The sequence below is a fragment of the Thermobia domestica genome, chromosome 3, assembly GCF_964235325.1.
Source record: "Thermobia domestica chromosome 3, izTheDome1.hap1.1, whole genome shotgun sequence".
NCBI classification, from domain to species: Eukaryota; Metazoa; Arthropoda; class Insecta; order Zygentoma; family Lepismatidae; genus Thermobia; species Thermobia domestica.
Genome location: NC_137456.1, coordinates 233,642,024 through 233,664,982, shown reverse-complemented (window position 1 = coordinate 233,664,982; position 22,959 = coordinate 233,642,024). Strand labels below are relative to the sequence as shown.

Below are 22,959 nucleotides of genomic sequence, written 5' to 3'. Positions count from 1 at the left end.
GTTTTTGCTGACCCTATTACATTAGCATGTTTTACATTATGTATATTGTAAGGATCCCCACATCATAACAGAAGCACATGTCAATACAGTCAATACAACACGTGTTATTGATTACAAACAATGAAGCAGACGAGAAGTCAACACGAAAGACACCGGAGGAAGCCGAAAGGAGGCGGACCTCACGAAAGGGCCCGAAGAGGACACACAAAAGCGCAACCACGGAGGGACCTGGTATCAGTCGACCAACTGATCAGCTAACCAACACCTGCGCCGAGGTCGCATTGGACTAGGGGTACACCTTTCCTTAACCCCAGGTCGCATTGGACTGGGGATCCTCACCAGAATCTTGCAGGTGCCTTGGAGACTGCTTTGAGAGAAGGGGCACCGTGCAAAACACCAGTCTCCCTTCATCTGGTCAAATAAGAAGATAGACACTATTTACTCTTTGTAATCAAAGACATTTGTAATTAGAACTTTGTAATAAAATTGGTGAAGGGAAAAGACTCGCCCGGACCGTCATTTAGTCTCTACCTATAAAGTCATTGCGATATGTTGTTTTAAATGAAGCGCCAATCCCGACATGCCCTTTTCTTGTGACGTTTTTGATTGTCTAATATGTTCCGTAATTAGGAAACGTAATATTAACACTCGAATTAACACCTTTGATGCATATTTTGAGTCTAGCAATAGCGACGTAACATAGACACCGCACTATCTTTGATTCATCACTCCTTTTGCATTTCACTCTGCACGTCACATTTCAGAATTTACTCTTTACGTTACATTTATTCATTTAGTGGTACGTATTCCTTGTTTTACACTTTTATCTCCTATCCATTTTAATCTTTTTCACTTTGCCACTGAGGACGGAACCAGCTTTGAGTTCCGAAACATTTGAAGAATATTTAGGCTTTCTACGGGAGGATTCATAGGTAAATAGCCGATTTTTTGTTAATTTGATTATACATATACTTCAATCTTGTATTAGGTTTTCCTATGTTGACTGTATTTATGCCTGGGTTTCAAATAAAATTAGAAAGTAGTGATGTTAAATTTACCTTTTGTACAATCCAAACCAAAACTTGGCAGAATTCACAACTTGCAGTGCACTTTTACATATACCAGCAAAATTCTTCACATCTTCTGGCCTTATGTATTCAGATAACAGAAACCAAATATCCAACGGATATTCCATACCAACACTGTCAATAACAACTTTACATTCTGAATTCTTCTTTTTCCTTCGATGCTTCCGGAATACTAATGCTGAAATTAAATAAGCACGCATTAGAAACGATATCCAGAATTTTCATAGTAGTCTTTTGTGAAATACAATGAATAATAAGACTCATTACGGGGCACTTACACTTTCAATTTAATGTGCTAAATGACATTTAAATACCTATAGCGGGTGTTCTAAAACTGGTGGCCACGGACGACAGAGCATTATTCTATGTCAAAATAAAGCTAAAAATATAAATAATTGTTTACTTTTCGGATGTTTGTCTGACGACCCGAATTCCACTATGTGGAAACGTCGCGTCGTAGATAAACGCCAAAAGACGGTCATGCTAGCACCACCTATTAGCGCCGTTATAAAAATAAGCACAATTCGTTTGCTAACAGAGGAGCAAATGTTGTATGTACCAAGTTAAGCCAAATAGTTCCTAAAAAAACTACATTATAGCTAAACCAGTGTAATTTTATTGTTTTGTAAATGCAATTTTTATTTACTTATAATTTTAAGAATAACAGAAGAGTATCGTTCTTTTTCAATCTCTACTTGGGCAGCATAAGTGTGTAGTTTTATGAGCTGTCGTCTACTTTATGACATTATTTTATTACCGTATAGAGGTTTATTGCCCTAGTGCACGTTCAAATAATTGCGTATAGATTAATAATATGTTTGCAAGCTGAATGCCTTAAAAAGATTGATTTGAAAAACATGCACCTACCTGTATATGATTGTCCTACAAGCAACAATTGTATATATATATATATATATATATCCGTTCAGAACAGGCTAAACGAACATGCAGCAGCAGGTGCAAAACCACGGTGGGTATACGCGTAAATGAAGATGCTTTAGAAACTACAGTTGCTATTCATGTTAGAACTTAAATAGCACTAACTTTTCTTCTAAAGCTGGAAGTGGTAGAAATGGTAACAGGGCATCATTTTGGCAACACCATTATTAACAGACCCCTTTCTCCCCCCCCCCAAAAAAAAAAATCCGACAGGTTAAGATCCTGCAAATGAGGTAGCGACAGAAGGTCGTGGAAGAAAACTATTCAGAAGTACCCAAAATCTCTATGAGAATGAAGTGAGGATTTTTTAAAGCTTAACGTCCCACACTTATGCACCCAGCCTAAGGGAGACTGTAATAATCATGATAATAAATGGAATGGTGGAATGAAGAAGGTGGGAGGTAACGAAAGAATCCAACGAAAATCCATGCAAATGGTGTTTGTCCATCACAAAAGCCACTTGGACCCAAGGTGGGATTTAATCGCGGACTCCATGTACCAGAAGTGAACGCTCTACTACTTTGCCACCATGACCTTCAGGGAGTTCTGTTGAGTGTACAACATAATCGTCATAATTGCCATTCAACTAGTGCAACAACAAGTTTTCTAAGATATGCAGAAATGAGTCCTGTTACGATTATTTCAGTGAAGAAAAATAGGCCGTGCACTTTCTCCCACGAAACGCACAGAAAACCTGGAATCTTGAAGTCACGCTAATGCTCTATCTGTTTACGTGCATGCTCGGTTCACCAGATACAAATATTGTGTCTGTTCACCTTTTCACTTCCGTGAGATATTGTTGCAGAAAATGAGTCTATCGATGAACTTCGTGGAGAGAAAAAAATGGTGTTTCTACTGATGTCCGCATTAAACTTTAACCAATCAATTAATTATCGACGGATTCACTTTCCTCCATGAGATTTCAAATATCTATTATACAATTTACGAACAAGATAATTCATTGGAACATAACAGACGATATAACTACGACACCTGGATATACTACCAACACTACTGACAACCGACGTTTAAATAATAATAATTTAGTGCATCCATGTCACAGACAGAAAGCTTGCATCATATTAAAAGATTTAAAAGACAGAAGCTAATAGTTAAAACTATAACTGTAGCAGCAACTAGATTTATTCTGTGTTATTGCACTATCAACAATAACTTACAATACATTCAATACAATACAATCAATATAATACATTCAACTGACATATCAGACCGTATTCACAAAAAATGACGATCAGTATATAATATCTTTTTCAAAATGACTGGGATTTTCGATGGAAGTAAGTCTTCAAAACAAATGTCTGTTAACTAAGTAGGCCAATACTTACATTTACCTCCCTCTTCATCCTCATCCTCAACAATTTCCAAATCTCCTTCAAACTCCTCAAGTTTTTCGTACCAAGCCCTGTTGTCATTATTTACACACAGCTGCTTCACTGGAAAAAATAAATTAATCACGTGAAAGTCAAAAGCAGCAAAATAATATCTACAAGGAAACAGACCAGGTTATATGTTTAATTTTCGTATTGAATAATAATAATAAAAAAAAAAAAATAATAAAAAATTATTAATGCTGATCACAGGTCAGAGTTCGTAGTTGAAATTACTACTCATTGAGACATCAGTTACCCTCTGAAAAGATGGCGTTGTTTTATTTCTCTTCTCGTGTTTTACAAAAAAAATATTTGACAACCCTTATGACATAAACAACGAACCATGCCATCTACAGATCCTGAAAGCAGTGATGACTTCAGAATTCCCCTCCCCCCCGGGTGGGATATTAATACACAGGGGGAAAGAAAAGTACAAACCATAAATGTACTACAGCAGTTCCCGCTATTAATTCTTAGTTGAAGAAGAGGCATAAATATTTATCGACTCTGGAAAGGCCGGCAAAAATTGTGAAAAACTATTAAAATATTTTATAGTTAAAGTAGAGAGCAAATTGTTAAATTTTAGAAAGTTGGTTTGTCGATACAAATTCCTATATATTTGAACTGACAATTCAAAGGCACAAACACACACACACACAAATACTAGTAACCTACACTGAGCATAAACGAGGATATGACGTAAGGAAATTTTGATAATATATAAAGACATTATTCTGATCATTCGTACAGCGTTTAATTGTGTCACAAACAAGTAAACAAATCTGCACAATAGTTACAAAACTGCATATATTATAAATATCATAATATACTAATAATAGATAATACATTAAACTTAAAAAGCTCTTAAACTTAACACTATTCTTAAATTTCAAATTTCAGTATTTTCACTTTCTTTCTAACTGACAATAACGCAATTAGAGGTAATAAATGGCTATCAATATGAAAAAGGTAATATTAACTGAAAAATCTACAGTAATATTAATTGAAAAATCTACAACATCGAAAATGTTTGAAAGACAAGTTTCGAGCTAGACTTATTTAACTGATAAAACGTACGCACAAATTCTGTAAATGAAAATGATTTATTGTATATGTGATAAAAAAGCTTTGTTGAATTTTCCAATCACAGTTTATTTCACATTATTATAAAATGTAACAAATTAAAATAGTCTCGTTTTTATAATTATATCAGTCGAATGCGTCTGGGTTTCTTCACAGCATACCTATTGATAACCTCGTGAATAAAATCTTCTGTAGGCTCAATATCTCCTTCGATCGATACTTTTAAACATGACTGAAGAGTATCTTGACCGATACGATTTCGCAATTTTGTCATGATTCTGTTCATAGCACTGAATGACCTTTCTACAATAGCAGTAGAAACAGGGATACACAACACACACTCAATCAGAGGTTTAAGAGCCTCGTAACCAATACCAGCTTTTAAAATAAAAGCAGCAACATCTGTTCCAGAATCTTCAAGTTTGCTGTGTGCAACATATTTAAAAGAACGTATATCCGCAACGACAGCATCGAGATCATTAATTCCAAATATAGCACATAGTTATTTACATTCATTCCCACTGAGCTGTAAAAATGTATCAAAGTTTTGAAAGTACGCACTTAGTTGAATCAATTTCATGACCTTATCATTAATCTTTCCTGCATTTCATTAACGACACTTTCCACAAATTGTTTTAATAATTATGAGGAGAAGTCTGAAGCATCCGCAGGGGAAATTTTAGCTCCAGCGAAAATTCACCCCTGACCACCTTCTGAAATCATCACTGTCTGAAAGTATGTACACTTTCGGCATATTGCGTGTATACTACTATTATACTACTTCTACTTAAAAAAGTTGAGAGAGAGGAAAAAGTGAATCTAGTGCCTGTTAGAGATTATACAGAAATGCGTCGTAGAATTAAGTTCGGAAGAATTCTCTCTCAGAAAATACTATATTTCCCGATAACTTGGTCCTAAATAAGACAATTTTAAGTAACGGTTTTACTCTAATATTATAAACTTAACCAATTATTTATACGCAAACCTAGAAATGAAAGAGATTAGTTTTGAATGTGAACATATGCAAAAGACAACACCGTATGTTACACAGGTTTTTATCATATGCTGCTTTTTGCAATAGACTTGTATAGCTCTTGTACGTAAAACTACATACACTTTACACCCCCATTTTTCGTCTGGTAGAAGTAGGTAGCAAATGAGGAACTGCAGATAATCCTTTCAGATAGTTATAATGTACTGTTTACTCAATACAATATAGAGCAAGCGTCTTGTCTTTAATGATTCTGCACGTTAGGTGCCTCAGATTGTCAATACGTTACGTGCAATAGGAGTCTGAGACCGACGCTCATTGCTTTGATTTTAGGCAACTGTGGGACGAGTCAGCACTCTCTTCTGCGTTTATGACATGAGTGATTACAACATTTTAAAATTTGTACACAAAGCTAACTACTCGAACATTGACAATATCCTAAAAAGCATCAAGCCCTTGACATTTATCAACTATAGCAGCATCATCAATCCAATGACTTGCATGGCGCTCAACTTGTTGGCTATATTCTTATTGTGCTGTGAATGCAACCAGGTACACTATTCACAGCTCATTAATCATCGCGCGACTTACTTCTTTGCCAAACTACACATACTAAAATACGCGTAAGAACTAACCAGTTATTGTTTAAACATTGCATGCTGCTGAGACTTCCTTTCAACTACTGCTTGCACATTGATAATCTTTTACTACTAGAACTATTTTAAGAACGAAAGGAAGTGAAATATTAACTTCGTATCCAATGGACTCCGCATATGCAGGTACAGAAGGAGGAATACACGCATAAATGATGAAATAATCACATGAGTGTAATATATGATAAAACCCACACACTTATGCTTGTCCACAACGAAAGCAACCAATTTGAGCAATGTTTTTTCTTCTTTCTTGGTTGGTCTTCGATACATGGTATTCAGACGCGATGAGCTACAAGAAAATTTCCCTTCTTTCGAATTCATCCCCTTTTTTGATTGTTTGGCATCTTGTACATATAGGTTTTTCTTCTATTATTGTGAAGACGGAGTTTTAAAAATGTAACTACAACTCCCACTCTACTTATTCGAGACTCATGACACATACATCGTTTTCCTCAGTAGAATTATTTTTTGAATAGCAGTATACTACTGTTATAAGATTATGACATACGACAGGAAAGTTATACTGAAAATTTAAAAATCAGAATTTGGAAGTCTCTTGGGTATTTTATCTTAAACACACACACACACACATTATTGTTATTAATAATAATAATAATAATAGAAAGCAGCTGATTTTAGCTGCAATTTGTTAACAAGATTAGATCCTATCTGTTAGATTAATCAGTAAGTATATTTTACTAAGTACGTTAACAGACAGGCGCTAATCTGCAACAGAAAGCAAGTATATTTTTTAAAGTTTAATTAGCTTCACTTAATTAACGATTAATAGCAAGTTTCTGTATCCAATGTAGAACGATACTTATAAATATCGTACATACCTTCACGAACAACACTATTAGTTGCAGCCTTTTTCAACCGTCCCTTTCCACTGGAGATGGGTGAGTTGGCAAAATCATCCAGAGTTATATCTGCAATAAATTCATCGTTGAGAGTAAGCTCATACTAATCTGATAGCGAAACAGTTGTGATTTTACAATAATACACATTACTAGTAACATACAGAAAATACAACATTACTATGAACGTACACTCCAAGGAAAAGGGGTCACGCTGCATGAAAAGTGGCTATTAACCTAATAACACTATCTATTAGATTTCCCTAAAATCATTAAATTGTAAAACGTACGTACCTCTATTAAAAGACGCAAGTTAAGTATTCTTGTACTAATGAAAATCAATTTTAGCCTTCCTAATTCGAGGTTGTTTTTGATGTGAATGATTTAACCTTACACACACCAAGGTGGGTTAAAAATAGTCGACACTTTTATTGTGATAAGAATTTTTATGGATGTTTGTTTAGTATCGTGTCATAATTCAAGTTTTATGTCTAAAATAATATGAATTCTATTTCCCGTCATTCAACACTTTTAATTTTTAGAAAATATGTACATATTTTAAAGTTTCGTGGTGGACATAAAGTACCTCCCTTGGTGTAAGGTGTTACTATAATGCGTATAAGGTTAGTTTTAGTTAAAGTTGAGAATTCTGACACTAAATGTCGCTACGAGTGCAGCTGATGCAAAGCGTCTATATCTAAAACGAAAAGATCTGCTGGTTTTGGAGTGATGTTAGTAAAAGTGGAAACCCTACGTACACCAAGGGGTTACGCGTAACACTGCACACCAAGGGAGAGTTAAAAAGTGTCCACCACATAAATTATTTTCTGCTCCAGAAAATGTAATGTTCTTCTCTATTTTGTACTAACTACAAAATCTGACAACTAAAGGAACAAAATAGAGACGAATACTACAATTTCTGGAACAGAAAACAATTATTTATATCGTAGACATTTTTAACCCTTCCTTCGTGTGCACGTAACCCCTTTGTGTACATAGGGTTAACTTGTTGAGAAAGTCTACAAAAGGTGGCTGAAACTGTTCGCAAAAACTCTTAAAAAGACTAATTAAACAAGTAGGTCCACAATATCAGTTTTTTTTTTATTATTATAGAAAGACCAGTGCAGCATGTGCGAGAAATTGATAAGTGAGCAATCCGAAGTAAGGCACGACAAACAATGGGATTTTATTATCCAAGTATGTGTGCCCAGTATAACAAAAACATGACAACGAAATATATAGAAAAGTAAAGTACTGGTAGTTTTCCATAGAGGCTCAAACTAAAAATACACGCATATCTTACAACATACTATCGATGTTCAATTCCACAAAAGTAATGGTTTCTTTTTTAACGATCCATTCGCGACTAAATGCAATGTAGACACGAGTGTCATGATCAGTTTTGACAAAAAACACCTTCGAAAACTACTAATATTTCCGGGTCATTCCACATCAGTTCAAACAAGGCTTTTAACCCACTATTTCAGATTTGGATGAAATTTGGTAGTGTTGTAAAACTTTTTATGCTGATTACAAGTGTGCAAATTTTATTGCAATAGCGTCAGTGGTTCAGAAGTTATTCCATTTCAAAAATGAAAAGAAAATCCATTTTTAATAGTCGCGACACGATATTTCCCATTTTTAGAACACTAAAACAATCATATTTCGGTTCCTATTAATGCCAGAAACATTATTCTTTTTTTATTCAGATTGTCTTGAAGTTGTTTACCATTAAAATCATGAAAACTTTCCTTAGAGCTGATAGAAAATTTATAAAATCATTTGAAAGGTAACATTTTGAGGAAAAAAAAAAAAAAAAAAAAAACTAGAACGCCATTTTGTAAACTTCAAACCTTTATTTCTCAAAATTCCCATCATGGATTTCAATGAATTTGTTTTTGTTTTAAAGCTTATTACATCTAGTTTCACATATACAAAAATTGTGATGGGCGATCCGATTTAACATACTCTCTCCCCCCCAAAAAATATTGGTATAATTACTCTTCGGTATCCTGGAAATACGCCTGTAAGCATTACCACTCCTCCCAAGCAACCTAGTTATCAGGGTTGCCAACCAATTTCAGGGTTGCTTGTCACAGCGTTAGATGTATCTGTGCCCACAGTTTGCATTATTATGTGCAACATTACAAATGTACGAAATCGTGTGGACCAAATACCCCTAATTACTGAACTACCAATTTTGTAAAAACATAATATATATATATTCAATTAATCCACTAACCTGTACGTAGGGCTCAAAGCCCGTTTTCACTCTGCTCTCGTTTCCAAACAATAGCGGAATTCGTCTTTTCCTTTCTTTCTTTGAAAATGTCCATGACTACTACGTGGCTCAACGCTCTAAATCTTTCCGGAAGTCAGAGTTAGTGAATGTATTTGAACATCTTCCAAATATTGCCTACCCCGCACAACGGAGGGCATATCAGCTAGTAATATCTATAACAAGTCTTATGCTGCTGTTCTAATGTAGTATAGTTATTGTTAGAATTAAGGAAGCTATTATATCTTAATGTGATTCCCCCAATTAATTATGACTATTCAACACAAAAGTTACTGCATTCTTTCAGATGATATGGCAAATGACGTACAAACTGTCTTTCAAATACAGAAACTGGTAGTTCGGATTTAAAACAAAATTTTCCTCGCGTAACAGAAGTGGAATATTTCACTGATGGGTGTAGAGCCCAATATAAAAACTGCAAAGCCTTCTTAAATCTTTACTTCCACGCAAGTAATTTGCATGGTATGGTGGCAAAATGGTCTTTCTTTGCTACCAGCCTTGGAAAATCCCCATGCGATGGAATTGGTGGGTCTTTTAACTGGGTTGTGACAAAAGCAAACCTTCAGAGGCCATTGATCAAATAAATACATGTGCCCTTATGTTTCATTTCTGTGAAGAAAACATCATTAGCACCACGTTTTGGCTGTTGTTCTTTCCACAGTTCAACCAAGATTTCTGAGAGCAAAAACTATTCCGGGAACACGTACAATGCATTGTTTTGGAAAAAACTGGTCCATTAGGATTGGAGAGCGAAGCGTACAAATCTAGATGAAGATTTTAGTTAGTGAATAGTGATGTAGGTGATACATCAGTAAATTTCCTACATCCTTATGGTCCATCTCCCTAATTTTATTGGGCTGAAAATGATTCCTGTTGCGTTCCATTTACTCACATCTTATGTAAAGTGGATATAACAATTGCTACTGATAGAACATACCAGTTATCTCCAAAGTCTCTGCAAGTAGTTACTTCAATGTGGGAAACGTTTACAAAAAGTATTTGATGTTAATATCTAATTACAGCAAAACCAAATATTTATTTTATGTGCCATAACATGTAGGCATATAATACTATCAAGCTTTATTATATTTGCTTCTTTGGTAGTTATTCTGATTAACATTTAAAAATGCTAATGCCCATTTAGTGTTCAGATTACTGTATTTTTTACCTATACATTTACGAAACTCCCTATTTCCCTTCCGTGCTTGGATGGCCCATCACAATTTTTGTATAGTGAAAATAGATGTAATAGGACTACTGCAAAATATGGCACAGATACGTCTAACGCTGTGACAGGCAACACTGAAAGTGGTTGGTAACTCTGACAACTGGGTTACTTGCGAGGAGTGGTAACGCTCACAGATGTGTTTCTAGGATACCGAAAAGTACATATACCAATTTTGGGGTTGATATGTTAAATCGTATGGAAGTTATTGAAAAAAGTTTATTTAGCAATCAGTTGGCAACATTGACTGGGATATCTCCTCAGTGCTTGGATGGCCCATCACAATTTTTGTATATGTAAAACTAGATGTAATAAGCTTTAAAACAAAAACAAATTCATTGAAATGCATGATGGGGATTTTGAGAAATAAAGGTTTGAAGTTTACAAAATGGCGTTCTAGTTTTTTTTTTTTTCTTCTCAAAATGTTACCTTTCAAATGATTTTATAAATTTTCTATCAGCTCTAAGGAAAGTTTTCACGATTTTAATGGTAAACAACTTCAAGACAATCTGAATAAAAAAAAATAATGTTTCTGGCATTAATAGGAACCGAAATATGATTGTTTTAGTGTTCTAAAACTGGGAAATATCGTGTTGCGACTATTAAAAATGCATTTTCTTCTCATTTTTGAAATGCAATAACTTCTGAACCACTGACGCTATTGCAATAAAATTTGCACACTTGTAATTAGCATAAAAAGTTGTATAACACTACAAAATTTCATCCAAATCTGAGATAGTGGGTTAAATTTCCCCCAAATTTTGGTTGAATTGACGTGGAATGATCCTTCCATGCTTTTGAAAAGTCACGTTCTAATAATAGGACAGAGGTTTTATTAAAGTAATAATAATAATAATAATAATAATAATAATAATAATAATAATAATAATAATAATAATAATAAGTCGGAGCTGCTGTTCCAACAATGGAACAAAAATATACATTATCAAGAATAATTAAAAATAATAATTGTTAAAGAATGCATAGCAACCCCTTTTAAGTTAAAAATGATTTACCTTGGAAGTGTTATTTCCTTTCCCCTGACTAAAGAACTTTTCAGCTAAACAAGAAAGAAAATATGTAGTGAAAGAAAAAAACTTCACGTTCCAAGGTAAATTATTTTATTAGTTTTAAAAGTAATGGATTGATTTGGAGACAATAATAGCTTTATGCAAATAAAAATTTCTTTCATCGAAACTAAAAAGGAGGTTCTACATGGATTAAGAATGTGATGAAAGAACTCCAACTACACAAATGGTAGGAAACGCATGCTATGTTTATGATGAGGTGCAGAAAGATCAAACTGGTAAAGAATACAGGGGTTTTGAAATGAAATGTTTGAGTTTTACGTTCTACGGTTATGCCGGGCAGGGTAAAGGAGACAGTGATGATGAGAAATGAATGCAATGATGAAATGAAGAAAGTGGGAGGAAACGGCAGAACCCCGAGAAAACACACACACACAAACACGGTGTTTCTCCACCGCAAAGTTTACTTGGCGCTAAAGGTGTTTGTATACGGGGTGCTGCTATATCTTTGGTAGAGATTGAGGATCTTCGATAAACGATTTTCGGGTGAGTCAGGAGTCTTTTCGGGTTCAGAGCATACAGTGATTATGAAATAAACATGATTAATTAATCTCTATATAGGAAATAGAGCCTGGAATTATATAGAGTGAGGAAATTTATGTGTAATTTCAACAGTGGCAGCATTAAATTTTCAGTGAATTTTTTGATGACTGCAACGTTAATTGAAAAGACTAAAGGAACTATCTCCGGATGAAGAGGGCTGACGAAAGGATCTACAGATATTCGCTGAGGTATGATATAGTTACAGCTAGAGCTCTGAAAAGTAACCTAGTAAGGTTTTAAGTCCTAATGAAAAAGGCTTCAAAAACATTTCTGTCAGTAATGTGTTTCGGCCAGTCGTAAAACCCTGAGATACTGTACTGTTTTAGTTCTCTATAACTGCTTTGATAACCCACAGAAGCCTCTTTATCCTCCCGAGACTCAGTTGATCTAGTGCTGATATTCCTTTTAGTCATACCTGTATAAGTATCTAGAGAGGAAGAAGATATCTCGTGTATGTCACTTAAAGAAATTTTGTCCGAAAATAACTTTAATATTGGCTGAGAGTCCCTTCCAGATTCTTAGGTAGTTTCACGCTGACTTTTAAATTGTTTCAAAGTTATTTTTCGAAGTCGGTACGATAAGCTGAGGAATGGAGCAAAGGAGATCCAATTCCCATTCCGGTTATATGTTTTGCTATTCTTTCTCTTTTCCACTAACGAAAATAAAGTCCAGTTTCTGAAAAACTACAATGGGAGCCTATTGTAACCATTAATCAGTTCTATTTTAATAAACATTTGATTATCTTTTCTTTGGAGTACAATAAAGGTTAGTACATTTTATTTGTATGCCAAATTGTTAAGTTTAAAGCGTACGTCAGTCTCGAGAGGTCTATTCTCACGTCTCACTCACACAATAGAGAATTTTATCTGCAGAAATAGTTCTAGTGGTGTTTGACCGGGGTTAATACATCTACAATCTATGAATCAAAATAAAAGGATATGTTGAAGTGAGTTAAGATGTGTGCAGTGTTCCAGACTGCCATAAAAACATTAGTGTACGAGGGAGCCAAACAAGTGTTCTCGGTATTTGGAAATGTGAATCTTGTTTTGAAATAGTTGACCGATTTCTGAAACTTGTTTCCTGACCTAAGAGCCAGAATAAAACAATTGTCTTTGATATACCGTCCTACACGTTCTTTCCATAAATTATACTTACCGGCAAACAAATAATTAAATATGTTACTGGAATTAAATATATTTTTGGTTCAAGGTAAACTGGAAACTGAATTTTATAATGAATGTACTACAGTCTGTTTCTAATTCCTCCAAGCATATAAAAATCAAAATAACTAGCAGTAAACACACGGAATACTAACATCAAAACCAAGATGCCAAACTTGCACATATCCAGTCGCATTGGTGATCTAACGCCCGGGATTTTTCGAGCTCTGTAGTTCATGGTTACAACAAACTCGGCACATTGCATTAGGAATTGAGAGCTATGTTTGTGAAGTTTTAAGCGAGTGTTTAAGAATTCTTCAAGTAATATATGTAGTATAGCGGGATTATAGTTATAGTGTATTGCATTGTTTACATTGCTTGTTATGAGGAGAATTACCTGTTGCAAGGAAACCTTATTTGTATGGTTATTTAGATGAAATAGATATAATGAAATTAATAAAAATTATAATAATGATTCATAATGTAACTAATTAATGTTTAGAATAAAAGAAATAATTACTTATAAGTTAAATGCATAAATATATTACTAAAAGAAAAATACAATAACTATAAAATATGTGAATTGCTAATAGGTAATTTAATTTGTTATATAATATTATACACTAGTTATACTTTTTTTAAAATTTATATTTAATGTTCCGACGACCGCTACTTAGAGACTTTATGTTGAATGACGTTTTAGTAGAATTAGTTATGGTTTCTTTAGTCACTTTCTTGTAAATTCCAATTTTTTTTTTTTTGTTTACGGAACCGAAAAATAGGAATGTTTATGAAAATGGCTTACTTTTAAGTACTTGAGTTTTTATATTTTAAAATAAGAAATGTTTTACAAGGAAGCTGAAGGCAGTGTGTCAGTGCGATATTGGTGCATAATGAAGTTAGGCTAGGATAGTATTAAGAGGTAGAGGGAATAGAGCAAATAATGAATACTAAGCGATTACCGTCTATGAAGCATGCTGGTAGAGCCTGAACGTGGGAAATAATAATGTGTCCTCTTGGATTAACAGGTTAGTGGATTTTAGGGAGAAGACAGAATTTAGGAGTTCTAGGTACTTTTGGTTGAAAAGATGATCACCTGAGGTAGGCAATTGAGTGACCCATACCTGGCTTGCTAAAATTGGATTTCAATGAGGAAATTCATAATTGCGATCTCCCTAGGTCTGTAACAAATGTGGTTGGGAAGTTAGCGGTAGAGCATCGATTATTATTATTGCACTTCTCAATCGATTTATATAAATGCAAGGACAAATTTTTACTTGACAGCTATATGAACATTTTAATGTAATGTAACATTGACTAAAATGCCATACTACATTACTCGTAGGGATGGGCACGAGTGAGTTCGAGCAAGTTCTCTTTGAAACTCGATTCGACTAGAAACAGACGTTTTTGACTCGACCCGAGAACTCGGCTTGAAAAATTTCCTCCAACTAGACTCGAATTCGGGTCGAGTTTCGAGTCGAGTCGAGCCAAATCTGGTGTATAATTTCGAGTACTCTCTTCAAGTACCTTACATAGACAATATAATTATTATCAATGGTACTACTACTACTACAACTTCTTCTTCTTCTTCTTATTATTATTATTATAACAACACTGTGTATGAACATGAAAGAGAGGCGGTTTATATCTGAATACTAAAAAAGTAGTTGATTCCTAACCTCGATAGTCGTGAAGTCTAGGTTGAGTATTCGGGTTTGAATTAAACATTGTTAAAAGTTTTAGGGCACTGGCCAAATATTTTCAAAACTTCTCGATCCGGGTTTAGAATTGTCAAGGACTCGAGCAGCTCGGCTCACAGCTCATTCACTATCGACCCAAACCGAGAAGTGAGCCGAGCCAACAGCTCACCCAACCGAGTCGGCTAGATCCCTTCGCTCAGTTGAGTCGAACCGAGCAGATGGCTCAACCCAACCAAGCCAGCTCGAGCCGATGGTTCACTCCAAGCGAACCGGATCGAGCCATCGACTCAGTTAAGTCGAGTCGAGCTAAGCTTGTTATAAAAAATCTCTTGTAGTCTCGTTTTCGAGACGAGACGAGATACGAGCAGTGTCCCCTCTCGTGAGCAACACTAAAAGTATTCCATATTAGTGCTTAGCTTACATTTCTCATGGCTTTCGCTCCCCAGTGTAATCAGGCCATGATTTCAAAACGAGTTAAAATGAGCTAGCCATTTATCAAACTCGACTCGACTCGAAACTCAACGCCAAAAACAATGAATCGGCTCGGAACTCGACTTGGATTTGAGTCGACTTTTAGCTTGACTCGTGCCAATCCCTATGCGTTAGAAAAAATGGTTGCTTATTATTATTCTGCTAAACTAATTATATAATGCTACGTAAAATTAAAAATACAGAATATAGAGAAATATTACACTACAACTGACAAAATGAGAACACATGAACTGGGGGTGAATCTAAACTTGCCAATAACTCTAAAATCGAGACATGCTTTTTAAAGCTAGTTGTTCCAAACTCTATAATCAACGGGACTTTAGGATACGCAAACTGATCTAAAATAACTCTAATATTACATACCATCAACATTACATCAATAAAGTAGACCTGCTCATCAGAACAGAGTTTATTCATATTAACCCCTTACTGTATGTCGTTAATTATGGCACCCTAGTTGTTGATAAATATTTCCCATCGGGGCACCACTTTACTTTTAAACTTCGTTCACCATCATCTTCAGCTTTTAAGAAAAAGTATCCTTTCAAATGTTCGAACGATAAAAATATTTTCGTTCTCCATCTTTATAAAAACATCAATCAAAGTAAAATAGACTACCAGTACCATTGCACTCGTAGTTCACTCATTGAATGTATTGATTTGGAGCTGTCAAAATCTAAGACAAAATCTTCCAGGTGCTTGCAATCAGTACACGTGATTTTCCTGAGGCTGTCCTCATCTTCCAAAAACAGCAAGTGGCACTATATTTTGTTATATAAATAAACAAATCAAATTGTATCTATGCATGTATTTGCAAGCCTACCAACATAAAGTTCGTAAGGCGAAACGGGAAAATGCACATCGAGATTTCCCGTTCCGCCTTACATTAAGATGAAAAGTGAGAACAGGTTTTACATGCAAATTTCATTGCTAGAGGTCTTAAGGCGAAACGGGAAATAGCGAACAATGCAGGAATCGTCGGTCAGTGACATCTTTCATGCTCTATTGTCCCATTCTGAGAAATTCACTTACAGGAAAGAAACATTTGTTTCCGAAAAAAAAATATACATATATTGTAGTTATTCATCCGAAATGTAACGCGAAAAAAGTAACGCAAACTAGGTACGTTACTTAAACATTTGTAACGCGTTACCGTTACAGTTACTTTGGAAAAAATGTAACGCGTTACTAGAAAACGTTACTTAAAAAAAGTAACGCATTACTTGCGTTACGTTACTTCCCAAGGCTGGTAAAGACAAAAACGTCCCACGATTATTGAACCGAGGCTATAGAAAACAGTGATGATGGTAATGAATGAAATGGTGAAATGAAGCAAGTGGAAGGAAATGGCAGAAGGAGAACCCACGCATACAGTGAATGTCCATCACAAAGTTCGCATGGCACGGGGTGGGATCGAACCAGGGACCCAATGACCAAAGGTGAGCTCTCTACTACCGACCCAGCGCGAGCCAAAGTCAATACGAAGGTTAAGCTGATATATTGTGCATAAGGAGGAGAAGGCTAGGTCATATCTAGGACTTTCTCTTCCGTTTGGTTCAGAGAATATGAGAACTAGTTAAAAGGTTTTAGTGTTCATGGAGTTGTCGCAAGTCACCGATTGGGTTCTTTGTTCATTTCCCCCTCCACTCCTATTAACCCTGCATTCCAACACGACGCCCATCTGGAGTCATCACAATTAATTCTCTGTTCTTTAATGTCTATTATAATTCTTCTACTTTCTACTGATGAACCATTTAGCGAAAACCTTAATTATAGTGCAGTCAAATTAGCAAAAAGAAAAGAACAAATTAGTAACATGCTGAAAATTAGTACAGATGTTGGGAATGATGTTCTAAACAACATACTAAAAGCCCCCTGAAATCCCAGGTGACCTTCGCCGCCATATTGGAAAATGGCCGCTGGAAGTGTCAAATGAATAGTACCCAGATAAAAATAGCAATATCTTCGCCATGGTTGAACATAAAGAGATAAACTTAGTGTCGTTTTATATAACATAGATAACACAATATTTTTTTTTTACAGAGAAACAATTTTTCATAATACGCATACTTATAGAAATATTTAGCTCTAAATTCTAAAATTCCGAAAACTACCGTCAAACTACCGAAAACTACAAGTTGTGATATGTTATATGTGAAATGCTGTGAAATGTGCTATGAGAAGTTTCGAATTGAAGGATAAACTAAAAAACAAGCTTTCTAACATCCCACATCACGTATTCTTTAATAACCAGGAAAAGAGAGAGCTAACACACATGAGACAATTACAATCACATGACATGTTCAGCATGCCCACCGTTCTGTTCTATGCATATCAGGGTGGAAAAAAAATCATGATTTTTTTTGAAAAAAAAAATCATTTTTGTTAATTTTTTTTATTTAAATCGATTTTTTTTTGATTTAAATCAAATCTTTTTCTTCGTATAATACAAGTCGCGAACTGAAGAAAAAACATTAAGAATTAGTATTAAATGTTAATTATGTCATTTAAGTGAAAGTACTGGGTTTTAATTTTGAATTAATTCCCAATCGTTAACCTATTTCAATCCCAAACAATGTTTCTTAAGCATCAAGGAAAAAGTACAGCAATGTATATCAACATGACACTTTTCTTTTCACGAAAGTAACTGATATTTGGCAGGGGCATATTTTTAAACAATTGGAACTAGCTAGCGGCACGAAATACATATAAAGTACATAAATTTCGCCTAAAATTAACTAACTCACTCTTTGACCTATGGAACCCGAAGGTTCAATGCCATGTTCACAAAAGCTCTCCTGACTTCTATCCTCAGTCAACTGAACCCAGTTTCTATTTTGTATTCTTATTTCTGCGAGATCCATCTTAATATTGTCCTCTCATCTGCGCCTAGGTCTTCCTAATGGTCGTTTTCCGATTGGACTTCCAGTTAAAACTTTGAAAGCGTTCATACTTTCTTCCATCTTGGCTATATGTCCTGCCCACCTGAGCCTCCAAGATTTGATCACCCTAACAATGTTTGGTGAACGGTATAAATTATGCAGATCCTCATCATGAAGTTTTCGCCATTCCTCATTTCCGTTCCTTTTGGTTCCGAATATTCGTTTCAGGATTTTATTCTCAAATACTTTCAGTCTGCGTTCTTCCCTCAGCGTAAGCGACCATGTTTCACAACCATACAGCTCAACAGGCATAATTATCATTTTATATGTTTTAAAGCTTCAAATTCCTCGACACAATTCACGACGATAAGAGATTTTGAACTGAATAATAACACGAATTCCCTGCTTTTAGTCGATATTTAATTTCTTCGTGAATATCGTTTTCTGATCCTATATATTAGCCGATGGCAGAACTTTGTCTTTATGCGATGAGCTTTTGTAAGTCAAAAATTTTCTGCAGGAACTCCAAAATAAAAAAAAAAAAAAATCAAGATGATCAGTTCAAGCAGAAGAAACACTTGTGATTGTTAAAAATATGCTTTATGTGACGTCAAAAACAGTTCAAACGCGAGTTGTCCGTGCATGTAAGACATCTATACATAGCAGGCATGTTTTTATACTTTTCTGTTGGCTATTTTATTTCCTCTGACAATTTTTCCTGCGATCACATCGCAGATTGCGGCATGTTCTGCAATAGGGTCAAGTATCCACTTTATCAAAAGTATTATTCGATATTTTAACGCATCCAAAATTTGTCGTATTACGATCCCGAGGAACTTCTATGTATTTAGTACATACATTTCGCCCAAAATTTTAAAATATATTTTTTTTTTCGGAGAGGGGATCGGACCCCTATTATTTGGAAACAAACAAACGTGAACACAAAAGAGTTTTCATCTTAAATGTCCATGGTGATTTCACCGTTGGAATAGAAATTTTAAAACCCTGTGTTACAAAGAGAAGAAAGCAGGGTTCACCCGTAACCCGTTCAAACGGGATTTTCCCTGATCGTTCCCTACATAATACTCGTTTTCATATTGTGCGTACATACATTTGAGTCTCATTGTATTATGATTATTATCTTCCATAATCGAAATAACAGAAGAGAAACGGGATTTTACTTACTTTCACTTTAAATTAATTCATTTCAAAATTTGATTTAAATCAACGATTTTATTTAAAAAATCAAGTGATTTAAATCTTGATTAAAATCGTGATTTAAATCAGACTGATTTAAATCAATCCACTCTGATGCATATCCTAAACCCTGAGATCTAGTGCTTGTGGCTGACATATGTTCACCCACAGTAATGATTCTCTTTTCCAGGTAGCCAATGTCAATAATTTTACACTGGTGGACAATAGCTTTAAAGTGCCCCCACAGATAGAAATCCAACAGACTTAGGTCGGGGACGTTGCTGGCCACTCAACTGGTCCATGCTGACCTATCCAGCAACCGGGAAAGTGTTCACTGAGCCATTGATTATATTACGACCATAATGCAGGGGTCCATCTTATTGCCAATATTGATGAAAACACCCTTCCTCTTGCCACATACATAATAATGTGACGTAAAGGAATTTGAGTAATGGTACTTATTTTAATTGATCGCAAAACCCGTCAAAAATCTATTGACGTAAAGTTACATATAATGCATTGCTATGGTAATTCAGTCAACACAAGTTAACGCGTGGTTTTTAAAAAAGTAAACATTGATGAAATTTTAGAAAAAAAAAAAAAAAAAAAACGCATTTTGTGTCTTACAGAAGATTAGTTCATTTACCTTCTGCAATTTACTGGCTCGATGTATTTGTAGAGGAAGGTTGCTCTGTACATAGGGTAAAACCAAAACTAAGGATATTAGGGTCCTCATTAGAGCGCTGATGTACACTCACGTCCAAAATTATTGTTGCATGTCTATAAATATGTTGTTATAAGAATATAATTTGATAACGGATTCGTCCGGTATTTCTTATAATTTTAGTATATGTATAATCAGCAAAGACATGTATGTGGCAAATTTCATCCTAAAAGAACAGTAAATAAAAAGAGTAAAACGGAAATAAAACTTTCTTGTCCATTTAGCAACATTTTGTTTTACTCTTCTAATTCTCGTATTTATAATTCTTTTCCTATGAAATTACTTTCCCGATGATACACATAGTATCAGTATTAAAAGTTCCCTGCAAAATAATTATCAAATTATATTCTTACAATAAGATAGTTATAGATAAGCGACAATCATTTTGGACATGAGTGTACATATCTTTCATTTGTTGGAATCAGTTGGGATGTTCTATTTAACAAATGAATTGAAATTATTACTTTACTATACTTAATTCGTTTTTCCGTATTCCTTATCATCATCATGTTCTTCGTATTATTATTATTATTACTTCATACTTTCGTTTACTAGCGTATTCGTAAGATTACACTAGCAAAACGGAGTAATACAGAGTTCGGCAGAGGAATGATAGTTTAGAATTTTTATAATTGCTGCTTTGGAAGTACAACTTTAATTAGTGTTCGCTGTTCGAATTACTATGATTTGTACGTTGGCTACATGACAGTTCATGTACTAAATCTCTGGGATCGGAGCAGTGAATCGGAAATGTGATTCGTGTTTACCACAAACTGCCAAAGGAAGCAGACAAAACTTCGTTTATTTATTTTTAATCAGGCAGTTAGATGTGGTCTATATTGATACATACCGTTATAGGAAATTACATTCTACCGTTGTATATTAAAAACATTTATTTCCCCTCATACTGAATGGTACAAACATGGGCGGTTTGAGAATTCAAACATCTTCCTACCCGATATACCGTACTCATTCTTTACGAGTCTCTAAGCATAATAATAATAATAAAAACCAGAATTTTACGTACACGCAAACACGTACTATTAGTATCAAAACTAAAACACGAAATTTAGTTATACGTAAGTATTGGTAATGGTTGAAGACTAATATTAAATTACGTGTGCGACATAAAGCTGTATCGATTTTTTTCTTTTAACGTTTACTACTTAACATTTTAAACCATCAATAGAGTTAATGGACCATCTCTTGAGGTGAACAACTGTTGGGTAAAATACCGTGTTGATTAAGAAAAGAACTACAGAGATAATAGCTAAAACCACAGTGCATTTTGCAACATTCTATGAGAATAGACTAATGGGTTAGTAACCCATTCTTGGTTAAATTAGTTAGGTTTCATGTTAATACGCTACAAGATGTGATATAGGTCCTATGTAGAAATTGTTTTATAGTGTTCCTGTTCGTGAAGTACCGTAATGCACTTCACCTTCAAAATCACAAATTATTGCTACTCCAATATTAGTAATAATCGGTGCAAGTTAAGTTCAAGAACACTATATTTTGCTAAATTTACAGTGAAAATGGAAAACACTGCACATAATGACGTTTGTAAGGAGTAAACTTCTACAAGCGACTGATTTAAATATTAAGTAGCCGTAATAGAGCAGTATTTTATATTTAAAGTGTACTGTTACTAGTGTAAAATCATTATAAGTGCTATACGACGGTTAAAATAAGAGCTTTTGTGCAGCAAAGTTAGTTCAAGATGTTAAGGTTTAAGTTAGGCTTTATATTTCTGGTCCTACTTTCCGGTACTTAACCCAAAATAAGTACGCTTATGTGCATATAAAAAAGGACTGTACGAAATATCTTTCGCCGGCATGGTAATTCTACAGTGCACAAGAGCTGTATTTCATCCCCTTACCGCATGCCGTGCCATGTATGGCACATTCCCTGTTCGTCACTTTAGCTTTTGTGTGATTTATCAAAGGCGCCAAATGTCTATTTCGTCTGCTGTGTGTGATATTGACGTGTATGAATAAGAGATTTTGGTGTCATCTGGCATGTTCTTTGTGATTTTCTGTGTGCGTATTTTCAATACTGATTATTGTTTTCGCTGAACGAAAAAAATAATGCAGAAAGGGATATTTTACAAGTGTAACGTTGGTTATGTAAAACCAACAACTGATGTAAGATCTTGAATCACGGCAAAAATCTACATTAAGTACTTGTTAATGAAACATCCTCCCTCCCCCCCCCCCCCAAGAACTAATCTAATAATACCCTACTCTACCTACTCTACGATCTAAGACGTTAAAGATATCCGACAGTTAAAGCAATTATAACATGAGAAACACTGTATGTTTCCAATATCCTCGCTCATGCGCAAATCCATTGTCGCTGACGCGCCTGCTTCCTATGGACGCATTTCTGCACAAACACATCAGCTTCACCCTGCTCTGACTCGGATAGATACCATTTGTGCTTTTTAGTGGCCACTTAGGATTAAGTTCCGATAAACCCCGACACTCCAAACCAACGTACTAAGGTCAAAAGTAGCTTAAACTAATAACTTATTCCAATGGTTATTATAATTCTGTTCGTTTATGTTTTGTCACTGAAATTTTTATGACAAATGTCCGGACGCTTTTATTAATACGTAAATCGTGACAGGATTCTAATT

At 34.8% G+C, this 22,959-nt stretch overlaps 1 protein-coding gene across 2 annotated transcripts in view; it reads right to left on the bottom strand.

Annotated features, from left to right (window-relative positions):
- Positions 1 to 22,959, bottom strand: part of fsd (transmembrane protein fates-shifted) — a 54,756-nt gene that overhangs the window by 26,581 nt on the left and 5,216 nt on the right. For both annotated transcript variants that reach the window (XM_081752212.1, XM_081752213.1), the window contains exons 2-4: positions 6,988 to 7,077; positions 3,374 to 3,481; positions 1,059 to 1,266 (exon numbers count right to left, since the gene is read on the bottom strand). In XM_081752212.1, coding sequence (XP_081608338.1) covers positions 1,059 to 1,266; positions 3,374 to 3,481; positions 6,988 to 7,077 — 406 coding nt within the window. The remainder of the gene's footprint in view (positions 1 to 1,058; positions 1,267 to 3,373; positions 3,482 to 6,987; positions 7,078 to 22,959) is intronic.